The sequence below is a fragment of the Moschus berezovskii genome, chromosome 6, assembly GCF_049115385.1.
Source record: "Moschus berezovskii isolate FMDL1 chromosome 6, NW_MosBer_1.0, whole genome shotgun sequence".
Lineage (NCBI taxonomy): Eukaryota > Metazoa > Chordata > Mammalia > Artiodactyla > Moschidae > Moschus > Moschus berezovskii.
Window position 1 is genome coordinate 41,327,400 of NC_142465.1, and position 25,979 is coordinate 41,353,378.

Consider the following 25,979-nt stretch of genomic DNA (forward strand, 5'->3'; position numbering starts at 1 on the left):
AGGAGGAAAAATTTAGGAGGATAAATCTCCCTTTTGAGGTAGATTTTTGGTTTTATACATACTTTCTTTCCTCTTCAGAGGTCTGATTTCAGATGACTTCAGATTACCTGGGTTTTTTGTTTTCTCTATTCCTTTTTTCTTTAATTAAATGTTTAAATAAGGATATAGGAAAGTACGGAGAAGGCACTGGTGACCCACTCCAGTACTCTTGTCTGGAGAATCCTATGGACAGAGGAGTCTAGTAGGCTGCAGTCCATGGGGTTGCTGAGTCGGACACGACTGAGCGACTTCACTTTCCCTTTTCCCTTTCATGCATTGGAGAAGGAAATGGCAACCCACTCCAGTGTTCTTGCCTGGAGAATCCCAGGGACAGGGGAGCCTGGTGGGCTGCCATCTGTGGGGTCGCACAGAGTCAGACATGACTGAAGCGACTTAGCAGCAGCAGTAGCATAGGAAAGTCAGCAGACTTTATGATTTTGGACATGCATTGTTATGTTATTAGTTAACAATAGTGGCTATAGCTATACTTGTAGATGTAAACCATATTAAAGGTAAAATGAAACTTGGAGAAAGAGTCATCAGACTTGTTTTGCTTGGGAATTTCTTAGTTTTAGTATTAAAAGTCTTATATCCCTGGAAATCCCTCAGTCTTGAGCAGACAGGGACAGTGGGTCACACTACATAGAGACTCGTCAGATATAATCCAGCTTGTTTTATCTGCATTTGTGAAGTCCATTTCCAGATTGCTCTAAAGAAGTAAGAGAAATGCTGTCTCCCCAAAACCGTCCCCAAATGTTGCCAGTTGAAGAAGAAGCAATTCAAGTTTTGTGTATGTCCTAATTTTTAAAGAGACATTAACTATATTTATTCAGACACACTTGGCGTATTCGTAATATTTTTTGGTCATAGTAATTTAGGAAAAAGACAAGAACATGTGATTTACACCAGGAATATGACTGAGAGTCATTTAAAGAAAAGTTCAAAGTGACAAAAGAGATTTTGTGTTGAGTTCCGGATATAGTGGGGGAGATTGCCGAATGCTTTCAGCATTGAGCAGATGGATTGTATACATACTTTAGAGAGGGGATTATCTACCCTTACTCATCCCATACAAAGTAAACAATTCTGCTGTCTTCTCAAACTTTTCCTTTTCTTTCAACAGTTTAACAATATCTGAGTGCAGTGGATATAGAAATAATGTGTGATTTAATTCACCTTTTAGAGTGCTTTACTCATGTTGTAAAAATAGCTTAGTGATCTCTATTCAAAGAGTTTCTAGAAATAAACTTAAAATTAGCTGGGAAAACACATTTGTGATATATAGTGTACCTAATGAAATAAGTGGGCTTCCCTGGTGGCTCAGAGGTTAAAGCGTCTGCCTTCAATGCGGGAGACCCGGGCTCGATCCCTGGGTCAGGAAGATCCCCTGGAGAAGGAAATGGTAACCCACTCCAGTATTCTTGCCTGGAGAATCCCATGGACGGAGAAGCGTGGTAGGCTACAGTCCATGGGGTCGCAAAGAGTTGGACATGACTGAGCGACGGAACGGAACGGAATGAAATAAGTGCGGTAGTTTGAGCATTCTTTGGCATTGCCTTTCTTTGGGATTGGAATGAAGACTGACCTTTTCCAGTCCTGTGGCCACTGCTGAGTTTTCCAAATTTGCTGGCATATTGAGTGCAGCACTTTCACAGCATCATTGTTCAGGATTTGAAATAGCTCAACTGGAATTCCATCCCCTCCACTAGCTTTGTTCGTAGTGATGCTTCTTAAGGCCCACTCGACTTCACATTCCAAGATGTCTGGCTCTAGGTGAGTGATCATGCCATCGTGATTATCTTGGTCGTGAAGATCTTTTTTGTACAGTTCTTCTGTGTATTCTTGCCACCTCTTCTTAATATCTTCTGCTTCTGTTAGGTCCATACCATTTCTGTCCTTTATCGAGCCCATCTTTGCATGAAATGTTCCCTTGGTATCTCTAATTTTCTTGAAGAGATCTCTTGTTTTTCCTATTCTGTTGATTTCGTGTATTTCTTTGCATTGATCGCTGAGAAAGGATTTCTTGTCTCTCCTTGCTATTCTTTGGAACTCTGCATTCAGATGCTTATATTGTTCCTTTTTTCCTTTGCTTTTCACTTCTCCTCTTTTCACAGCTATTTGTAAAGCCTCTTCAGACAGCCATTTTTCTTTTTTGCATTTCTTTTCCATGGGGATGGTCTTGGTCCCTGTCTCCTGTACAGTGTCACGAACCTTCATCCAGAGTTCATCAGGCACTCTATCTATCAGATCTAGTCCCTTAAATCTATTTCTCACCTCCACTGTATAACCATAAGGGATTTGATTTAGGTTCTATCTGAACGGTCTAGTGGTTTGCCCTACTTTCTTCAATTTCAGTCTGAATTTGGCAATAAGGAGTTCATGATCTGAGCCACAGTTAGCTCCTGGTCTTGTTTTTGCTAACTGTATAGAACTTCTCTATCTTTGGCTGCAAAGCAATGCCAAAGAATGCTCAAACTACCGCACAATTGCACTCATCTCACAACGAGTAAAGTCATGCTCAAAATTCTCCAAGCCAGGCTTCAGCAATATGTGAACTGTGAACTTCCAGATGTTCAAGCAGGTTTTAAAAAAGGCAGAGGCACCAGAGATCAAATTGCCAGCATCTGCTGAATCATGGAGAAAGCAAGAGAATTACAGAAAAACATCTATTTCTGCTTCATTGACTATGCCAAAGCCTTTGACTGTGTGGATCACAATAAACTGTGGAAAATTCTGAAAGAGATGGGAATCCCAGACCACCTGACCTGCCTCTTGAGAAACCTGTATGCAGATCAGGAAGCAACACTTAGAACTGGTCATGGAACAACAGACTGGTTCCAAATAGGAAAAGGAGTGCATCAAGGTTGTATATTGTCACCCTGCTTATTTAACTTCTATGCAGAGTACATCATGAGGAACGCTGGGCTGGAAGAAGCACAAGCTGGAATCAAGATTGCCAGGAGAAATATCAATAACCTCAGATATGCAGATGACACCACCCTTATGGCAAAAAGTGAAGAGGAACTCAAAAGCCTCTTGATGAAAGTGAAAGAGGAGAGTGAAAAGGTTGGCTTGAACCTCAACATTCAGAAAACAAAGATCATGGCATCTGGTCCCATCACTTCATGGGAAATGGGCGGGGAAACAGTGGAAACAGTGTCAGACTTTATTTTTTTGGGCTCCAAAATCACTGCGGATGCTGATTGCAGCCATGAAATTAAAAGATGCTTCCTCCTTGGAAGGAAAGTTATGACCAACCTAGATAGTATATTAAAAAGAAGAGACATTACTTTGCCAACCAAGGTCCGTCTAGTCAAGGCTATGGTTTTTCCCGTGGTTATGTATGGATGTGAGAGTTGGACTGTGAAGAAAGCTGATAGCCGAAGAATTGATGCTTTTGAACTGTGGTGATGGAGAGGACTCTTGAGAGTCCCTTGGACTGTAAGGAGATCCAACCAGTCCATTCTAAAGGAGATCAATCCTGGGTGTTCATTGGAAGGACTGATGCTGAGGCTGAAACTCCAATCCTTTGGCCACCTCATGCGAAGAGTTGACTCACTGGAAAAGACTCTGATGCTGGGAAGGATTGGGATGGGAGGAGAAGGGGACGACAGAGAATGAGATGGCTGGATGGCATCACTAATTTGATGGACATGAGTTTGAGTGATCTCCGGGAGTTGGTGATGGACAGGGAGGCCTGGCATGCTGTGATTCATGGGGTCGCAAAGAGTCGGTCACAACAGAGCGACTGAACTGAACTGAACTGAATGAAATAAGTGTGTGTTAAATGAGCAGAGAGGTTCAGTTTTTTGGTACTGTAAAATTTTTCCTTAGAGAATTTGATATTATTAGTGATTTAAAATTTGGGGTGATTTAAAATGTCATTTAAAATTCATTATTAAACTATTAAGTAGTATTTGAATTAGGAAAATTACTTTTTTCAGCAGATTTATTTTGATATGCAATGACTTACTGTTTAATATACTTTGGAAACGTTGTCAGAAACCTCCACACTCCTTTTGTTTACAAAGTTTGATTTGATAATATTCACCTTGTTACAGATTTAATAATGTAAATCTCAAGAGCATCCTTTGTCAGGAATTAGCCCTATTTTTAAAAACACAGTTGCTATTAGAGGCATTTAAACTAGAAAGTTTCACCCACATTATATTGACTTAATATCATTGCTTTCAATTCTTTGAGTTGTCTTTACTGATGTTATTTAGGATGGGGAAAATTTTCAACCACATTAGAATAAAAACTAATGATTTGCTCTCGTACATCATATTCAACCATTTTATGTTACCTTTTCCTTCAACTCGACCTCCATCAGTGGCTTCCCCGACGGTAAAGCGTGTGCCTACAGTGCGGGAGACTCAGGTTTGATACCTGGGTTGGGAAGATCCTCTGGAGAAGGAAATGGCAACCCACTCCAGCACTCTTGCCTAGAAAATCCCATGGATGGAGGAGCATTGTAGCCTACAGTCCATGGGTCACAAAGAGTCGGACACGACTGAGCTACTTTACTTTCACTTTTTCCTTCAACTCAGTGCTCTACCTGTTCTTAATTCTTTGCATATATTTTCTTTGGACACATGTGGGATGTCATTTTCTAACTTAAAAACAATAACATCTTTCTGATTAGTAAGGGTCTATGTAACAAAATCTGTTTACTTCGCTAAAATCAGTTTTTTATAGATAACTTCAAAGGTGAAGGTGGTCAGAAGGTACAAATATCCAGTTATAAGATAAATTACTCCTGGGGAATGTAATGTACAGTGTGGTGACTATAGTTAGCAATACTGTATTTTGTATTTGAAAGTTGCTGAGAGTAGATCTAAAAGTCTTTATTAGAAAAAAAAAATCAGAACTATATATGGTGATGGATGTTAATTTATTGTAGTGGTCATTTGCAATACACACACGCACACACACATATATCAAATCATTGTATACCTAAAACTAATACACTGATATATTTAAATTATTTTAATTTTTAAAAATGGCTTTTAAAAAAAAGGTGGTGTCTAAACATGCCATATCTGAACATTTGCTGAAGCTGTGTTTCAAAATAGTGGTCAGTTAATAGAGATGTGAGAGTGGGACTGTGAAGAAAGCTGATTGCCGAAGAATTGATGCTTTTGAACTGTGGTGCTGGAGAAGACTCTTGAGAGTCCCTTGGACTGCAAGGAGATCCAACCAGTCCATTCAAAAGGGGATCAGTCCTGGGTGTTCATTTGAAGGACTGATGCTAAAGCTGAAACTCCAATACTTTGGCCACCTCATGCGAAGAATTGACTCACTGGAAAAGACTCTGATGCTGGGAGGGATTGGGGGTCGGACGAGACGGGGAAGACAAAGAATGAGATGGCTGGATGGCATCACCGACTCGATGGACATGAGTTTGACTGAACTCCGGGAGTTGGTGATGGACAGGGAGGCCTGGCGTGCTGTGATTCATGGGGTCGCAAAGAGTCGGACACGACTGAGCGACTGAACTGAACTGAATAGAGATATAATTTGCTTCATGCTTTTCATGAACTGTATGTTGCCTGAGATTTTCTTAAAATATTGAAACAATTTATAGCATTTATTTTCCTTTTGCTAATTGTCTATAAAGCAATGTTTACTATTTTATGAGGCCTGTAAAGCAATATGAATTCTATATGGCAGGGAAAAAAAACACTAACAGAATAAAAGATTGAACATATTTTAATTGGATCAATAAAAGTCCTAATGCATAGCACTCTAAAATGGAGTGATTACAGTTATATATAATAATATTACATGGCTTTATAGAACAGAAAAGATACCTTAGAAATCTGATCTAGTGTTTTCTACAGTATAGTCTGTGGGGTGGGATACTAGTCCTGTGGCTTGTTCATGGAGGAAAAAAGAGAATTTGGCTAGGCAGTTGAGTGAGACGCTGCATATAATAAATACCTCTCTTGTACATTTAATATTTATGCATGTCAAGACTAGTCAAGGCTAATCAAGACTTAGCCTAGTCAAGCCTCCATGAAGAGTTATCCATGGAGTTACCCACTCCAAGATATTCACGAAGATATCTTTTTATTCAATTTTTCTCCAACTGTGGAATAATTTTTTTCTTTAAAACAAATGTTCTCACACCCTTTTCCCAACAACTTCTGGTGAATACTAATCCAATACACCAGGGCATTGTGACCAGGGTACCTGGCGCTCAGTGTGGTGGGGGGTATTGAGACAAAAAGTAGATAAATCTATTTCCAGAGCTGGACAACTGGCTTGTAACTAGTAAGAGCCAGAACTGAAATCTAAGTCTCCTGTCTGTGTAGGACTTCTGAAGCCATGGTCAAGTAACTGTAGCAGGACAGTGTCAGGGGGTAGGGCATGAATTACATCAGGGTCTAAAATAATGTTTGTGCCAAGAGCTATTTGAGTGCTGAAATTTCATAAAATCAGACAAAGTAGTCAGAGCTGAAGCTGGACTACCTCAGGTGGAAATTACTCTGTTGCTTCCAGCCACCTAACCTTGAGTGTGTTATGAATTTCTCTGTACCTTAATTTTCTTACATGTAAAATGGACACAGTAGTTTCCAGCTCATAAAATTTGTTGTGAGAATTATTAAACAAATTAATACATTTAAAACAGATCACATCTGACACACAATAAATATTCAATAAATATTACTTCTAGTTATGCATTTATGACGAAGTTGCAATCATGATACCCTATCATTATGGTGGCCTATTATGGGTTGGCAGTTTTAGGGATAAGAGAAGCATGTTGTCATAATAATTAGAAAAGCTTCTGAAATAACAAGTAGGCCTTCTGATCATTTACCTGCCTGATTCACCATTCAGCTTAATTGAACAGTTATTCAATAAAAGCACCTCTAAATATCCAAATACTGTAAAAAATATATATGTATAGAGTGTGAGCACATAGATTATAAAGGTCAATACATAAAACAGTACGAAGTAATTGTCTACAATTAAATAAGCAAAATGACCTTGGAGAGACATGTCATTTAATTATAATGAATTACTTTTTATTAGAGTGTATTTGCTTTACACTGTTGTGTTAGTTTCTGTTGAGCAACAATGTGAACCAGCTATCTGTATACATATATCCCCTCACTCTAAAGCCTCCCTCCCAAGCCCCAACCATCCCACTCTTCTAGGTTGTCACAGAGCACTGAACTGAACTCTCTATGCTATACAGCATCTTCCCACTAGCTTATCTGTTTTACACATGGAAGTACGTATAGAAACATGGCATTTTAGTGCAAAAACAAAATACCATCCTGAGGATTTTTTGGGGGTATATATAAATAATTATTTAAATTGAACCATCTGTGTCTTTTACCCCAGAAGACTGGATTTTTAATGGTATTAGGTAAGCCAGTAGATATTTAATAAATATTGAAGGAGATAAAACTGTGAAGCTTTTGGATCCTTTGCTTTCAATTTACCATTCTATGATAACCAATTTGAAACACATGAACTAGAATAAACATTATATATAACATATGCCTTTTCTTCTGAATGTAGTAATAATAGCTGTCATTGATCACTGTGACCCAGACCCTGATCTAGATGCTTTTCTTTAAAATAGCTAGTGTTCTTTATTTTTTATTGTTGTTGCTTTTGTTTGTTTGTTTTTAATTGGAGTGTAATTGCTTTATGATGTTTTGTTAGTTTCTGCTGTACAATGAAGTGAATGGGCTATATATATATACATGTATCCCCTCCCCCTTGAGGCTCCCTCCCACTGCTCCCTCTTGCCCCTCTAGGTCATCACAGAGCATTGAGCTGAGCTCCTTGTGCTAGATAGAAACTTGCCACTAGCGACCTGTTTTACACATAGCGAATGTGTGTCAGTGCTGCTCTCTTAATTTGTCTCACCCTCTCCTCTCCATTCCCCTCCCGCCCCACCATGTCCACCAGTCCCTTCTCTGTGTCTGTCTCTATTCCTGCCCTGAAAATAGGTTCATCAGTGCTATTTTTCTAGTGATCTAAATGCTTTTTGTACACCATCTCATTTAATCCTTATAGCAGCCTAGTAATTAGGTGTTATCAACAAGTGGCAGTTAAAATTTGAATTGAAAGGACTCTGCTTCATAACATTGCCCATCTTGCATAACTACTTGAGTTATCTTTTTTCCTAAAGTTAAATTTTAGAAGAAATTTTGCTGAAGTAATATATTTAAAAACATAGTGTCAGAATACTGGGAATGTGTTTCTAAATTCTAGCTGGTTGCTTGGTCATTTTTCAATCAAGGTGCCACATCTGTTTTCTTCTGAAACTGAAAACATTTTTGTGGTTATTTTATAGTTTATATTTTATATCCAGATTGTCATTTGTAGGCAGCACATTTCAGGCAATGCATAGAGAAATTAGCCATTTACATACTTCACAGTGCCTAAGCTTTTATCTCTGGAGGACCAGGAATGCATGCTGACCAGTGACAAGTCTTCGCAATTGGCTTTCATTAAAAGAGCCTTTGTGCTTACCTTTGAGGTACTTTTGTTTACCTTCTAGTTTGACTTAGGGAAGCATCTACTTTTAACCTCACATGATCAGAGGGTAACTCAGAAGGTTCACATATGGGTATACTTTGTTTTTTACAATAGATGCTCATTTTTCATGTCACTCTTTCTGTATTAGTTCAGCCATAGATTTTTCCACAGCTGCCATTTTAAAGTGAGCAATACTGCAATACTAGCCAACCAATTTGAAATTGCCAGTCATCTGCCTCCCTCTGTTTAACTGAACTGTTAACTCCACTGGGGTGACCATCACTCTTGCCAAAAAATGCTAGAACAAAAGGCATCACTGCAGGTAAAGATGGTCAATCTGTATTTGTGGTTGTACAGCTAAAACAATAGGAAAAATGCTAGAAAGTTTATTTAAGTTCATGCTGACCTTACAGGGTCAACATTTCCAGAGATACTTTTGGGTCTGGTTTTGATGGTTCTCATGTTATTCATTATGTTGAAGCAACTTTGGCTGATAGGATCAGGGCTCCACTACTGGTACTTCTAGGAAACTGTAAGCTCCACAAGATCAGGGACCATCTTCTCTTCCCTGTCTCTGGGTCTGTAGCCAATAAAGGAAGGAATAGTTGCTGAATATTAATTAAATAAATGAAAGAAATAGCACCTCCTGAAGGAATTGCTGTCTTAGTTTGGGCAGTGGTCCAGGAGATGGTGATCCACATTCAGAAGAAATTTGCATGGCATGGGTGGCCCAGCTCCAGAAAGGTGTATATCTACAGAAATCCTAGGCGGAGGTGTTGGTCATGGAATACACTCTTGCTATCTGGCAACCTCCATAGTGGCTGTAAGAGGAGGATTTTAATTGGTGAATTGTACAACACTTTCACTGTGAACCACAAACTGAGCCCGTGCAGAGTCCCTTTTAGAATTGCATTCTTCAGTTTTGGAGAGTGGAAGACCAGATTGTGACCTATGACTTCTTCTGTGGCTCTTTGCTGACTTGATGGACATGAGTTTGAGCAAGCTCCAGGAGTTGGTGATATACAGGGAAGCCTGGTGTGCTGCAGTCCATGGGGTGACAAAGAGTTGGACATGACTGAGTGACTGAACTGAACTGATGACTCTTTGTGATTCTTGATGAATTTGTCTCCAAGGATTCTAATGGTGCTAAGCAATTAAAAACCATAAGCATATTCAGAATTGAAAATATCCAGTCATGGCAAGAAAGATTAGGTAAAACTACCAAAGAATAGGTAAAATTTATGTGTTTATTTTTATGGAGTATTTTGGACACATAAATTGTGGACTGTGACACAAAATAGAGTGAATTTTTTGCTGAATCATCTAGAACAGTATTTCCAAGCCCCAGTGCATATTCAGATGCCTTGAAGATCTTATTAAACTAAAGATCTGACTCACTTGTCCAGGTGGGGCCTGAGAGTTTGTATTTCTAATCAGCTGTAGGTGATATGGATGCTGCTGATCAATGGAGTAATCTCAGTAACAAGATTTAGGATACTGTTTCTCAAACTTGGCTTCACATTGGAATCAGAAAAATGCCAGGGAGTTTTAAAAGATACTGATGCCTGTGTCTCAACTCTAGAGATTCTGATTTAATTGATAAGGGGGGATGTGGCCTGAGTTTTAAGGTTTATGAAAAGCTCCCTTGGAGATTCCAGTGTGTAACTTAATTGGAGAATTGATGCTGTCAGATTGGTTAAATTTCCTTTTGAGAAAAAAATATTGATTTTAGGCATCAAATCTTACACTTTTTCCTTGCAGGTTGCAGCAATCTACAAGGACTCAAGTATTGGAAATCTTATAAACATAGTAATTGTAAAATTAGTTATAATTCATGATGAGCAGGTAAGAAACAGTTCTAAAACTAATATTCCTAGCTCTAGTAGGTTCTTAGCAGGAATATATGTATGTAGATCATGAAATGGGATAATTGAAAAATACTTGTTAAAAATCTTGATTCAGAAAGGAATGAGGTTGACTTTTTCCATCATGATGGAAATGACAGCAGAGGAAGTCACAGAAAGTAATAAACAATTTATTGGAGAGAATGGAATTGTAGCATGTATATTATCATAAGTGACCAGTCCAGGTTCGACGCATAAATTTTCCTCTGTTCAAAAAAAAAAGAACACACTTGAAAAAAAAAAAAAATAAACAATTTAAAAAGTTAACGTTGATAACAGTCAGGTATTCACTTTTTATAATTCTACTGTTAGATTTAAAATATGATAATTTTTAGAAGTTAGTTTTTTGATCTGAAATATTGGATGCTTACATTGAGAAGCATCTAATTCAATTCTGTTTTGATCACAGCGTTTTAAGGATTACTAAAATATGTTTGAGGTATGAGGGAGAATGAAGTGACTTCTTCACTTGCCTGTAAAAATGGTATTTAATGAATTGCATAAACACTGACAAGTTTGGAAGGGAGAGGGCACAAATGTTTTGATGTAATGTTGAATTGCTGAATTTTTTTGTTTGTGTAGGAAGGACCAATCATCAGTTTTAATGCAGCTACCACGTTGCGCAACTTCTGTTTATGGCAACAAACTCAGAATGTGCCTGACGATGCCCACCCATCCCACCATGATACTGCTGTTCTTATCACAAGGTACAGTTCTAGAAATAACCCTTCCAGTAAAATTGCTTACCCTTTCTCTCCTGCATGATTACTAATACTTCTTGTTACCTTAATTCTTTATCAGTAGTACATAGTAATGTTCTGTGAGAACTTGCATTATGAAAGATACCCTTGAATGAAAGCATTCTTCTGTTTCTTTCAGACCAGAACACTGGCCTGATTCCTTAGGAAATTAGCAGCATTAGGTTGCTAAGTAATGGCTTGACCTAAACAAAATGATTTCCTTAGTATGTTAGTGACAGAACAACCGAATTAGGAAAATTATTTGAAAATTAACATAGTTATGGAACTGAGAATGCATTTTGTTTCTTCGCTATTTGACCTTCCAATCACTTGGAAAAGAAAGCCTCTGAATTTATTTTGGAAATGGCAACCCACTCCAATATTCTTGCCTGGAGAATCCCATGGATGGAGGAGCCTGGTGGGCTACAGTCCATGGGGTCACAAACAGTCAGACACGACTGAGCGACTTCACTTCACTTCACTATACTTAAAAAAATCTATCTGCTCTGTGTTTTGTTGCTCAGTGCGTATCTTAATTACTGGGCTGCTTTTACTAGGCTTTTTCTCAACCCTATTTATTTATATGAAAAACAGCTGCTTTTATTATAAAATGATTATTTTACAAGTACATTGTTAATTCGCACTGTTGTTTCAGCAACCGTCATGGTATAAGAATCCCAGGTTTGTGGTTTGTTTTGCTTGGTTGGTTGGCCAAAGGGAAAAAAAATCTTTTGCTTGAAGGTCAGACTCAGAGAAATTTTGACTTTCTAGAACCCTGAAATGAAAACCTTCAGTCAGTGTAAAACAACTGACATAGTCCATGTTCTTTATCTGTTTTCCAAACTAAAGCAGAATTGCTCACATTTATACACTGTATACTAATGCCCTAGGTTATGGCTAGAGATAACAGATTAAAATGGGAGGAAAGAAAAGGACTCTAAGAGGAGACCACAGGGAAAGAGACTAGAGAACTGTCATATTGAATGGTTAGAGACTCAGTAATGCAGGAGCTGGAGAAGGAAACGGTAACCCACTCCAGTATTCTTGCCTGGAGAATCCCGTGGACGGAGAAGCCTGGTAGGCTACAGTCCACGGGTTGCAAAGAGTCGGATACGACTGAGCGACTGAACGGAACGGAACGGAATGCAGGAGCAAAAAGTTTAAGCAATTTGGTAACATTTGAGAACATCATTATTTTGCAGCAGAGAATAGTAGCTTTAGTTCATAATGTTGAAACATCAAGAAGAGAGTGTTACATATACTACTGCAAAGGTAAAGACAGAGAAGTGAAAAATACATTAAGAAAGCTTTTCTTTGAAGTTGATTAAGCTCCAGCTGTTTATAGCAGTCACTTTTATACTGTACCTATTTTTTTATTGGTATGCAAAAATGGTGCATTACTCTAGGTTTAAACTTATTAGGAGCTTTAAAAAACTAGATCTTAGAAGTCAGTTTAGGGCAATAGACGTGTCAAAATTAAAGCTTTTTTGTCTTTGCTTTGGCTTGTTGCAAAAATATTTTCTAAAAATGCTTCAAAATCTTTTGTTTTAAGGGAAGACATTTGTGGAGCTAGAGAGAAATGTGACACATTAGGTAAGTTATTTTGTAAATACAGCTCATATCATTGTTTACTGAATTATTTAGGATGATGTTTAGATTACCTTTCTTTTACTTTACATATTAATCATTTTGTTTAGTTGTCTTGATTAATGATTATAGTGTTACTATTATTTGATTTTTGCTTCTATAAGTTTTAAAGGATAATAGGAACTACTATTTATATAACAATTACTAAATATCAAGTGCTGTGCAAAGCTTGACATATTTAAATTAAAGTATTTTATTATGTATCATTTGATACACACAAAATAGTACATAATAACTTATATGCAAATTTAAAGCAAGAAAAATAAAATGAATAGCCATGAATCCACTATCAGATTTATGAATTAGATTTAAGAATTAGAAATTTAGTGGTACTGTTCTATGGCCTGTGCTAAGTCCTTATTCTATCCCTTGCATTTCCCCAAGAGATAACCAGTTGCATAAATGTTGTATGTGTCAGTTCCTTCCATTTTTTTTTGAAAAATAGTTTTATAGTACATGTATGTAAAGAAATTGCTTGATTATGCTTATTTTTGAGCTTTAGTTCACGCGTTTTCACTATTAAGCAATGTTTCAACCATGGTTCACATATCTTTATTCTGTCAGTGAATATTTGGGCTGATTTCAGCTTTTTTCTATTAGGAACTTTATTATAAGACCCGAAGGTATATTCCTAAGATTAGAATTTCATGTCATTAAATGTGCTCATGTTCAACTTTATAAGATATACTAAATTATTTTCTAAAGTGGTGCCAATTTTAATTTTTTATCAATAGTGTATAAGCATTCCTTTTGATTATATTCTTATCAATATAAGAATCTTCAAATTTCTCATTTTTGCCAATCTAAATTGAATATATATTTCATTGTAGTAGTAATTTTCAGTTCCTGGTCACTTTTATATCTTTACTAGCCATTTATATATCTTTTCTGAGAGGAATGAAATAAATGAAAAAAAGTTGACTTTTTCTGCTCTAGTACTTGTCATTTTCTTATGCCTTTTAGTGTTCTTTATAACTTCTTGATACCAAACTCTTTTTGGATTATATGTATTGTAAATATTTCTTAATGGTTAGTTCCTTAGTGATTATTGTTGTGTTTCTGTGAAAATGTATACTGTAGCTGAATTTATAATTTTAGAAGTAGAAATTTTATATCTTATTAATGATATTATAGCCTTCTAAGTATTCTGTTGTGCAAAATCTGAATGTATTATTATGTTTTCTTTTAAGGATTTAAATATTTGTCCTTTCACATTTAAATCTCTATACTATTTGAGTTTTTTTGATATAGTATCAAATAAAGAACCAGTTTTGTAAGATTCTTTTCTGTGTGGATATCCAGTTTCCTGATATCATGGGGTCGCGGAGAGTCGGACACGACTGAGCAACTGAACTGAACTGAATTGATATCATGTTTTGATTAGTTTCCTAGAATCTTCAATGCCTTTCCTTAGAATCTGCAATTCTGCATATAAAAGTTCTGTTTGCACTGGCATTTGCAAATAACATCCTGCTATTTCATTAATCAATACTTTTTATTTAATTCATCTACCAATTCCATAAATTCAAATTATATAGCTCTATAATAAATCATCATAATTCATGGAGTATATACTCCATCTAATTTTCTTTAAGAGTTTGCGGCTATTCTTGGACCTATGATCTCCTATAAAAATTTTAGACCAGTATGTTAAGTCATTATGAAACAATTATCTATTTATGAAGGTTTTTAAAATATTTCTTAGTAATATGTATTATTTTTTTCAGAGTTTATTGTGCCCAACCTTTATTTACCTCTTTAATTAGTGTATTGGTGTATGATATTGATTGATAGAAATACAATAAATTATTTGGATTATTGACTTTAAATATAGATACCTGTTTCATTAATTAATCTCATAATTTACCTGTGGGCATTTATATCATTGTGAATTATGGCTGTTATTCTTTTCCCTTCTTTGATCCTTATAATATCTTTCCTGTTTTTTTATCTTTTTCTTTTCTTTCTTTTGTTGTCTTAAAGTAAGATAAAAACCTTGTTGAATGTTGAATAGAAATGATGATGATAGCCTTTTTTCCCTCGATTTTAAAGGGAATATTTGTAAAGTTTCACCATTAGGAATGTTTGCCACAGATTCTTCTTGGCTGATAAACTTATCATAGTTTTCTTAAACTTAGAAAATGTATACTTTTTATTAAAAAAGATTTTGCAGACCTAGAAATGATCATATGATTATTTTAATCTTATTAATTCCTTTTATGAGTTTTGTAACACTAAACCAATCTTGATTAAGGTTTTCTTTCTTTGTTTTTTTTTTGTTTGTTTCTAAACACACCACTAGATTTCATTCCATGCATTTATTTTCAGGAGTGAAATGCCATTCCTTTGATTGTATTTCTCTGATTTTGATACTGTGAGGAGAGAGCAAATTAGCCAAGATGGCCTGGTCAGGATCTCTCATGGGCAGGTTTTGTAAATAATAACTATGTAACAGCTGAGATCACTTATAGCACTGCACATGGGTATCACGAGATACTTGCTTGGTCACAAGCTGCTTTGTGCCTTACTCCCGTCAGAGTGTCACCCCAGAAGCCCTAGCTGCTATGGCATTGGGGCTACATTGTAGTGGCATCATGGTTATGTTATATGAGGTTATGTCATGGCTATATTACTGCTGCATTATGGTTATGTTGTGGCTGCTGCTGTGTGAGTCAGGAGAGTGGCTGTGTCATGGCTGCTGTGCCAGCCGGGAGAGAATAAATGTGTCTGTAGTTCCTACGGCTCCTTCCAGCCTCTTAGCTCACACCTTGTCTAGCCTGGGTTCAGCGAAAAGTGCGGACAGTGTGAACAGCGAGACAGTTGGTGTCATGAGTAGGAAGAGCGACACAGATACCAAAGTTTTATTCACCATGCCAAATTTGTTTGGAGTATATAGTTTCTTTTCCAGTTCTCTGGAAGATTTTATATAGTGTTGGAGTGATCTATATCTTGAAAGCATGGGAGATCCTGCCTAGAAAACCATCTGGGTTTTATCTTTCCTGTGTGGAAATATATTTTACCATTTAATTTCTCCAAGGATAATCAGACTTAAAAAAAAATCTTTTTGAATGTGCTTTAAAAACTTTTTCTAGATATTATACCATTTCTTTTAGTAGTAAAATTTATAACTTAAATTATTCTCATAGCATTTTCTTTTAAACTCTCTTGTCTATAGCTGTCTACAAGCCTCATTTTATTTCTGATATTATTTATTTGAATTTCTTTAAATGGCTCAATTTCACTGAAATATTGTCTATTGCATTTGTGTTTTTTTAGAGGATCAGCTCTTTCTTTTAATTTCATTTTTATTTCTTTAATTTCTGCTTTCTCTCTCTCATTTTTCCCTAGTTTACTTATGCTTGCTTAGCTCAAAACCCTCTCCCCCCCAATTTTTCTTTTCTAATTTTGTTGTTTAACACTACCCATTTACTTCAAGGTATCATTTTGCTATGTCCTACATGTTTTTATAGATATTTTCAATGACATTTAGAATTTTAAAATTCTAAGTATGTGTAAATCCATCTTGATTTCTCCACTTATTAACTAGACTTATTAATTTAGAAGTGCATTTAAAATTTTATGAATGTATCGAGATTTACTGTTTTTTATTGAATCTCATTGTAGTTGCAGAACATGATCTATATGATACCCATTCTTTGAAGCCTTTTCATATCCACTGTATGGTCTATTGTTCAGTCACCCAGTCATGTCCGACTCTGTGCGAGCCCATGGGCTGCAGCACAATAGGCTTCCCTGTCCTTCACCATCTCCCAGAGCTTGCTCAAATTCATGTCTATTGAGTTGGTGATGCCATCCAACCATCTCATTCTCTGTTGTCCCCTTTTCCTCCTGCCTCTGTATTTCCAAGCATCAGGGTCTTTTCCAATAAATCGGCTTTTCGCATCAGGTGACCAAAGTATTGGAACTTCACCTTCAGTATCAGCCCTTCCAATGAATACTCAGGACTGATTTCCTTTAGGATTGACTGGTTTGATCTCCTTGCAGTCCAAGGGACTCTCAAGAGACTTCTCCAAAACCACAGTTCAAAAACATCAATTCTTCAGTGCTCAGCTTTCTTTATGGTACAACTCTCACATCCATACATGACTACTGGAAAAACCATAGCTTTGTTTAGATGGACCTTTGTAGTAAAGTAATGTCTCTGCTTGTTGAAATGCTGTATAGGTTTGTCATAGCTTTTCTTTCAAGGAGCAAGTATCTTTTGATTTCAAGGCTGCAGTCACCATCCGCAGTGATTTTGGAGCCCAAGAGAATAAAGTCTGTCACTGTTTCCATTGTTTCCCCATCTATTTGCCATGAAGTGATGGGACTGGATGCCATGTTCTTAATATTTTGAATGTTGAGTTTTAAGCCAGCTTTTTCACTCTCCTCTTTCACTTTCATCAAGAGGCTCTTTATTTCTTTGCTTTCTACCATAAGGGTGGTGTCATCTGCATATCTGAGGTTATTGATATTTCTCCTGGCAATCTTGATTTCAGCTTGTGCTTCATCCAGCCTGGCATTTCGCATGATGTACTCTGCATATAAGTTAAATAAGCAGGGTGACAATATACAGCCTTGATGTACTCTTTTCTCAATTTTGAATCAGTCTGTTATTCCATATCCAGTTCTAGCTGTTTCTACTTTACCTGCATACAGGTTTCTCAAGAGACAGGTAAGGTGGCCTTATTTCCATCTCTTTAAGAATTTTCAACAGTTTTTTGTGATCCACACAGTCAAAGGCTTTAATGTATTCAATAAAGCAGAAGCGGATGTATTTCTGGAATTCTCTTGCTTTTTCTGTGATCCAGCAGATGTTGCCAATTTGATCTTTGGTTCCTCTGCCTTTTCTAAATCCGGCTTGAACATCTGGAAGCTTTCTATATAAGCTCTCTCTATGTGTACATAAGATGGAGAAGCTCTATATAGTCAGCAAAAACAGGACCAGAAGCTGACTGTGGCTCAGATCATGGACTCCTTATTGCAAAATTCAGATTTAAATTGAAGAAAGTAGGGAAAACCACTTAGCCATTCAGGTATGACCTAAATCAAATACCTTTCGATTATATAGTGGAAGTGACAAATAAGATTCAAGGGACTAGATCTGATAGAATGCCTGAAGAACTATGGACAGAGGTTCATAGCATTGTACAGAAGGCAGTGATCAAGACCATCCCCAAGAAACAGAAATGCAAAAAGGTGAATGGTTGTCTAAGAAGGCCTTATAACTTTCTGAGAAAAGAAGAGAAGAGAGGCAAAGGAGAAAAGGAAAGATATACCCATCTGAATGCAGAGTTCCAGAGAATAACAAGGAGGGATAAGAAAGCCTTCCTAAGTGAACAATGCAAAAAAAAAAAAAAAATAGAGGAAAGCAATAGAATGGGAAAGACTAGAGTTCTCTTCAAGAAAATTAGAGATACCAAGGGAATATTTAATGCAAAGTCAGGCACAATAAAGGACAGAAATGGTATGAACCTAATGGAAGCAGAAGATATTAAGAAGAGGTGGCAAGAATACACATAAGAACTGTACAAAAAAGATTTTAGTGATCCAGATAACTACAATGTTGTGATCTGTCACCTGGAGCCAGACATCCTGGAGTGCAAAGTCCTTGAACCTTGAGAAGCATCACTAGCAACAAAGCTAGTGGAGGTGATGGAATTCCAGCTGAGCTATTTCAAATCCTAAAAGATGATGCTGTGAAAGTGCTACACCAAATATGCCAGCAAATTGGGAAACTCAGCAGTGGCCACATGACTAGAAAAGGTCAGTTTTCATTCCAGTCCCAAAGAAGGGCAATGTCAAAGAATGTTCAAACTACTGCACAACTGCTCTCATTTCGCATGCTATCAAGGTCATGCTCAAAATTCTCCATGCTAGACTTCAAATGTATGACCTATTATGTGGTCAATTAAAAAATGTTTGTGTATGTTCAAACAGAGTGTATATTCTTAACTATGTCTGTTAAATCAATTTATTGCTGTTCAAATCAACTATGTATTTAATATTTTTTTTGCTTCAGTCAGTTCAGTTCAGTCGCTCAGTCGTGTCTGACTCTTCGCGACCCCATGAATCACAGCATGCCAGCCCTCCCTGTCCATCACCAACTCCCGGAGTTCAATCAATCTCATGTCCATCGAGTCTGTGATGCCAACCATCCATCTCATTCTCTGTCGTCCCCTTCTCCTCCCGCTCCCAATCCTTCCCAGCATCAGAGTCTTTTCCAGTGAGTCAACTCGTCGCATGAGGTGGCCAAAGTATTGGAGTTTCAGTTTTAGCATCAGTGCTTCCAATGAACACCCAGGATTGATCTCCTTTAGAATGGACTGGCTGGATCTCCTTGCAGTCCAAGGGACTCTCAAGAGTCTTCTCCAGCACCACAGTTCTTACTAGGACACTAATCTGAAACATGAATATATGTTTGTTACTCTTTATTTTTAATTTGACATTAAAATTTCTTTAATTACAATATTCAGATACTTTGTTTCATCTATTTTTGGGCTAGCTTATTCAGTTCAGTTCAGTTCAGTTGCTCAGTCGTGGCTGACTCTCCACGACCCCATGAATCACAGCACGCCAGGCCTCCCTGTCCATCACCAACTCCCGGAGTTCACTCAAACTCATGTCCACAGAGTCGGTGATGCCATCCAGCCATCTCATAGGCACATATAAATTTAATTTGAACTGTTTGCAATTGTATAGTGACATTTTATCTCTAATAATGCTTTTTAAAGAAAATATAGTCATTATAATTTTATTTTTATAATATTATGTCTAGCAATACTATAACTAACCCAACTTTTTCTTGTTCAATATTTGCTGGATATATCTTTTGTTTCAATTTTTTGGTTTCATTTCTTTAGATAAATCCATCATATAATTGGATTTAAAAAATTATATCCATAATAATCTTTGTTACTACCAAAGTTAGTCTATTCACATTTATTATAATTGTTTTGCATCCTTTTATTTCTTTTTATCTTCATGCTTTATTTCAGCAGCTGTAATGCACATTTTATTGTTTTTTTTTCTTTGGCTGCATCTAATTTGGTATTTCATTTATCCTCTGGATTTTCCATTTCAACATGTTTTACAATTTCAAATATTCTACTTAGTTGTTATTCAAAATCTGCCTGTTTATTTTGTTTATACTCTTTTTATATTTGCTCATATTTATCATTGCCTTTCATATTCACTGAAACATTTTATTTGGAGTAATTTTATATTCCATCTTTGACAGTTTCCATATTCTAAACATTTGATATCCAAATATGTGGTGTCTACTAATTTTCTCCTATGTTTACTTGTTTGTATGTTTCATGATCTCTAAGTGTAAGTTCATATTTATATATAAATCATCCATAAGGTTAGTGGTGGACTGCTTAAGGAGTGTTCTTTCCTCTAGAGAGATTTTCAGTTGTTTTTGCTGTAATCTGAAGGGTGTTAATAACCAAGGTCCCTGACTTAAGGCAGAGACTTCAGAATCAGATCCTCTGCTTTGAAACTTCCTCTAGCAAGCTCTTAGTCTCTGCATCATATTGCTTTTATCAGTATTTGCTCTCAGAGTAACTCTTATTCTTACTATTCCTTGCTTGCCGTTTAGGATTTAGCATATGATATAAATCATATGGGGTTTCCCTTGTGGCTCAACTGGTAAAGAATCCGCCTGCAGTGTGGGAGACCTGGGTTTGATCCCTGGGTTAGGAAGATCCCCTGGAGAAGGGAAAGGCTTCCCACTCCAATATTCTGGCCTGGAGAATTCCATGGACTGTATAGTCGCAAGGAGTTGGACACGACTGAGCGACTTTCACTCACATGATATAATTGTTTATATGTATGTATGCATGCATTCTTAGATGTGAGATGAGCAGGGAGAGAATATATCTTAGGTTTCGGAGGTGTGGGGTTTTGATAGTTCTCATACATCATGTCCAGAAAAGGCAATGGCAAGCCACTCCAGTACTCTTGCCTAGAAAATCCCATGGATGGAGGAGCCTGGTAGGCTGCAGTCCGTGGGGTCGCTAAGGGTCGGACACGACTGAGCGACTTCACTTTCACTTTTCACTTTCACACATTGGAGAAGGAAATGGCAACCCACTCCAGTGTTCTTGCCGGGAGAATCCCAGGGACGGGGGAGCCTGGTGGGCTTCCGTCTTATGGGGTCGGACAGAGTCGGACACGACTGAAGTGATTTAGCAGCAGCAGCAGCATACATCATGAGCTCAGTATTCATTTAAAAAGTAGTTTTTAATTACTGGATATGTTTCTTTGTGATAGAAGGACTGTCTAGAAGTTAATCTTCCACAAATGTGGGAGTAGGCACCTGCCACTCTAATTTTTACAACAGACCTCATTCTCTTCTCTTTGCAAGCTATTCTCTAACTTTGTAGATATATTCTATATAATTAGATATATTTATATATCTAGATGTATTATTCTGTATATCTAGGCTTCCCAGGTGGTGCTTGTGGTAAAGAGCCCACCTGCCATGCAGGAGACATAAGAGACGCGTGTTGATCCCTGAGTCAGGAAGATCCCCTGGAGGAGGGTACTGCAATCCACTCCAGTATTCTTGCCTGGAGAATCCCATGGACAGAGGAGCCTGGCAGGCTATAGTCCATATGGTCGCAAAGAGTTGAACACAACTGAAGTGACTTGGTACTCAGATATATATATTCTATATTTCTGAGATTATCTTTGCCTTCTTTTCACATATTTATACTAAAAGTTAAGTATGAATATATTTGCTATATTTTTCTATTTTTAATGCTAAGTTTTGGATTATTCATTCTCCATTTATTCTTTGCAGTTTTCAGCTACTCCTGTGCACATAAATCATACTGATGTCTAGAAACATGGACTATGCAAATCAGAGTAGTCCTGTTTTCCTTTAAATCAAGAGTAACAGTGATTATAATGATAGCTGATATACTTGAGTGCCTATGTATCAAACATTACATTAAGGTTTAACGTGATTATACTCATTTAATCTTTACAACAAACCTATGAGGGCCTATTATTCCAATTTTATAAATGAGGATAAATAATTTGCCCAAGGCTACACAACTTGTTTTAACCCAAGTTTTAGTATTTTAGTTTCGCTTCTAAAATATGTGGAAAAAATAGCAAGCTAAGAAAGTTCTTAATAACAAATACAAGATGCTGACAATAATTACCAGGTTACCCGCTTATATCTCCTTTTGCAAGTATTGCTGTCTTAGTCTCTGGGCGTATTTTACAAAGGAAGTTAAAAATTGTTGTTATTCTTCAAGATGATAGATTGGTGACTCTGTGCAGCTTCTTGCACTTTTAAACACAGGGAATCTGTGTCAAATTTGGGCTGTGCTAGTTTATTCTATTGTTATCTCTGCCCAGTTTTAGAGAGCCCTGAATCAGAATGAGTGAATCTAGGCATGAACTCTCAGTCATCTGCTTGGTACTATAAGGCTATACATTTACTTTGATTTTTGTTAGTCTTGTTTATCTAATGGAGATGCTTGAGCTTGATCTTTAATCATATGCAATGCTAAATTTTACAGATATGTCATGTGACTAAGATGTTCAACTTAGAATATACCCATCTTTAAGCTGAAAGGAGTTGCCATTTCTTCCTCCAGGAGATCTTCCAGACCTAGGAATTGAACCTGGGTCTCTTGCATTGCAGGCAGATTCTTTACCATCTGAGCTATAGGGAAGTCCCACCCATCTTAAAGCATGAAGCAAAGTTTGGGTGGTAATAGAGTCAATGAAAAAAGTGAAAAGTGAAAGTGTTAGTCACTCAGTCATGTCCGACTCTTTGCTACTCCATGGGCAATATACTGCTAAGCTTCTCTGTCCATGGAATTCTCCAGGCAAGAATACTGGAGTGGGTATATTCCATTCTCCAGGGGATCTTCCCAACTCAGGGATTGCACCCATGTCTCCTACATTGCAGGCAGATTCTTTATGGTCTGAGCCACCATGGAAACCCAATGGAATCAATATTGTATTTCAAATACCCAGCACTGTAAATGAATAGTACACTGGAACTGAGCCACTAGGCAAACTGAAAATACTAGTGAAGGCAAGGGAACTGCACATGTTCTTAAAAAGCAGTCTGTACAGTTTAACTTATTTTGACAAGGAGAAATGTGAAATTGATTAAAAATTGCCCATACAGTATGAATTTTAAAATCTTAAAGAAAATAATAATTCTCTCATTCTTTATCAGAGGACTATTAAAGAAAGTATATCTTTCTTTTTTCCTTCTGGTTTTGGTCTTGATTCTAACTAAAGAAAAGTTCTTTTGGGGGGGACTTTGCCCAAGCAAGGCTTTTTGGCATTAGAGTCAGAAAGAGGGAATCTTTCATTTTTGTTAAGAATGTATTGGTGAGTGAACTCATTAGTCTGACTTTTTTCCAGTATTTTTAGATTCTTTAGTTAACTTCTATTTCTTTTTTTAGCCACACGTAATAGGAAAGACCTAAAACACAGTAGCTAATATGTCTGTTTATTTTATATTAAGAAATTTCTAAATGCAAAAATTTTACAGTAAGAAACTGGTTATTGTATATATGAAAATCTTTTTTTTTTTAATCAAAGGAATTATCATAGGAGAGAAGATAAATTTGTAAGCAAATGTTGAAGGATAACAATAGTAAAAGCCATGGTGTTATGTTAAAAAGTAAAATGGAATGCTAACTTGATGATGAAATATGGAATATTGTAATGGGCATTCATTTTATATTTCTTATCCTAGATTAAAAGACTATATCAGTTGTAACTATTGTCTTTGGTGTGCAGCCAGTTCATGTTGTCTTCATCTTTGGGCAGCAATTCCAGTTGCAACTTGTTATTTAAATGAGTGGCTGGATCTTGATGTGTGATATGTTTTCCACTGCTGAAGTGGTTACAAAATCAAGTGCTTCCAATGATTATGTCATTATCATGCTTTATTTAACATCTATTAACTCCAGGCACTATTCTCAGTATTTAACATATTTTTAGTCATTTAATTATCATGTGGTAATTGAATAAGTGTATGCTGCTTCAAAGCTTTAAAAAATTAAATAAGATTTATAATTTATATTGTTCTGGACTATTTTCTTTATTAGTACTGTTGCCAATTTAGACATTCATTACCTTTCCTACTAATAATACTAACGTGGCCTAAAATTTCATTCTTCCTGTGGCCTTTTCCTTTTCCTGTCTTTTAAAAAATTGTTTGTTCTTCCTGTGGCCTTTTCCTTTTCCTGTCTTTTAAAAAATTGTTTGCTTATCCCATATTTTGGATTATTTTCTTCAGTAAAAGTATATGGTTTCAGCTACAGATAAATCATTCTGTTCTTTTTTTCTTTGCCTTATAAAACATTTGTGCAGTATTAGCAGTCAACTCTGCATTTATTTCTAAGTAGTAATGCCAAATGATAAATGCTTTAGTGCTTTCTTTATGATTTTGCTGTTCCCCATTTTGTTGAAATGCAAACATGAAATTTTTCAGGTTTAGCAGAATTAGGTACCCTGTGTGATCCTTTACGGAGCTGCTCTATTACTGAAGAAAATGGACTCAGTGCTGCCTTTACCATAGCCCATGAGCTTGGTCATGTGTGAGTACCTTCTGTCACCTCAGTAGTGTGCCTTCTACATAGCGTTGCATGAATGTCTACAATTCTGTCTTTAACTGAGTAATTAGCATCTTTATATCTTTACAAAGTATTAGTAGTGTAATTTTAACCCCTGACATGCTAACTCTGGCTCTTTTGTGATCTATGTTAGGTCAGACAGGCTACACAGATCAACAGACTAAGCAAAGAACTAGAACTTTGGAACTCTTTTCTTTCATTTACTGTATTGGATTATATGACAAGCACTTCTGGCCTCTATCCCTTGTTATCCTATGCATGAGCAGGTACTGTGCTCTACCGTCTTATGGGAGGGCCTGTAGGGTCCCCTGGTTCTAGGGAACTCCCCCAAATATTTGTAGCATCAATTCATTTTTTGCTTTTATATTGCTCAGAGCCCCATCAGAGTATGTGGTCTGTGGGAATTTCTTAATCACTGAAATATTTTCTTAAAACTTTTTCTCCCAGATCCATAGGTTTTTTTTTTTGGTAAACATTTGGAATTCTCCTATATGTTCCTATATTATTAAAAATTCTGGGGTTTTATGCTCTAAGAATGTGGAGACCATGATTTCCCATGATACCCGTGAAGCTCCCGTAGAAAGTCAGAAACACCTAAAAATTCATCCTCTGAAAAATGATTCCCAATGTACCCACAGTGCTCTTTTGATTTTTTGGTTATTTGCTAATAAGGAATTGAAGCTGGAGCTGCTTCTCTTGAACTCCATTGTCTTTTCCTGGTCATGCCTTGATATCCTTAGAGTATTCAACTAGAATAATTTCAGGCAGAGATAATTTTTCTTAAACTAGATCTTCTTCAGTTCCCTGTCACATAGTTATATCTCATGACTACCCAGCAAATGCACACTCAGATTTTTACGCTGTTTGCTGAAGTAGAGCAGGTTCAGCAGCATGCCCGAGGTATATTATGCATTGAGGTAACATCCTGAAGGCAGTGTTTGCTGGGTACCAAGGGTGTTAGCTAGTACAGTGTTCTTGCAAAGGATACTGCCTTTTTCTTCCTGAGAAACTCTTTAGGTGTGTTTAGAATATCAGTAAGTAGTTTAATTAAAACACTGATATTAACAAATTTTGACAGGTAAGGACTGAATCAAGTGGTTTCAATATTCCTTGTAAACGTAGTTTTTACTGGGGTCCTCAAAACATATGTAGAATCTGTTGCTGACCAGTTAATTATTTAATATCATTGCCCTTGTAAAGATTTGGTTGCCATTTGGGAATATTTTTATTATTCCAGTTCTATCAGTCATCACTTTATGATTATAAACCAGAAAGAGCAGTTAAGCTGTTTCATGTGAAATAGGTGGAAAGCATAAAGTGATATGGAATTAAGAATTAATGAAGTTTTGTTTTTGTTTTTTAATTCTGTAGTGATAGTCAGTAGCCTGGAAGATACTATGGTAGAGACTTTACCTAATCTTTCCACACACATTGCCTTGGGTATGCATGTTGGAAATTATAATTGTTTTTATGTGAATGCTATGTTAATATTGTGATGAGGTGAGCCAGAATCCAAATAGTTT

General features: G+C 36.6%; 1 protein-coding gene across 1 annotated transcript in view; it reads left to right on the forward strand.

The window, feature by feature from the left end:
• Positions 1-25,979, forward strand: part of ADAMTS20 (ADAM metallopeptidase with thrombospondin type 1 motif 20) — a 210,082-nt gene that overhangs the window by 52,544 nt on the left and 131,559 nt on the right. The window contains exons 5-8 of the mRNA XM_055395361.2: positions 10,306-10,389; positions 11,031-11,155; positions 12,741-12,781; positions 24,315-24,420. Of these exons, the coding sequence (XP_055251336.2) occupies positions 10,306-10,389; positions 11,031-11,155; positions 12,741-12,781; positions 24,315-24,420 (356 nt within the window). The remainder of the gene's footprint in view (positions 1-10,305; positions 10,390-11,030; positions 11,156-12,740; positions 12,782-24,314; positions 24,421-25,979) is intronic.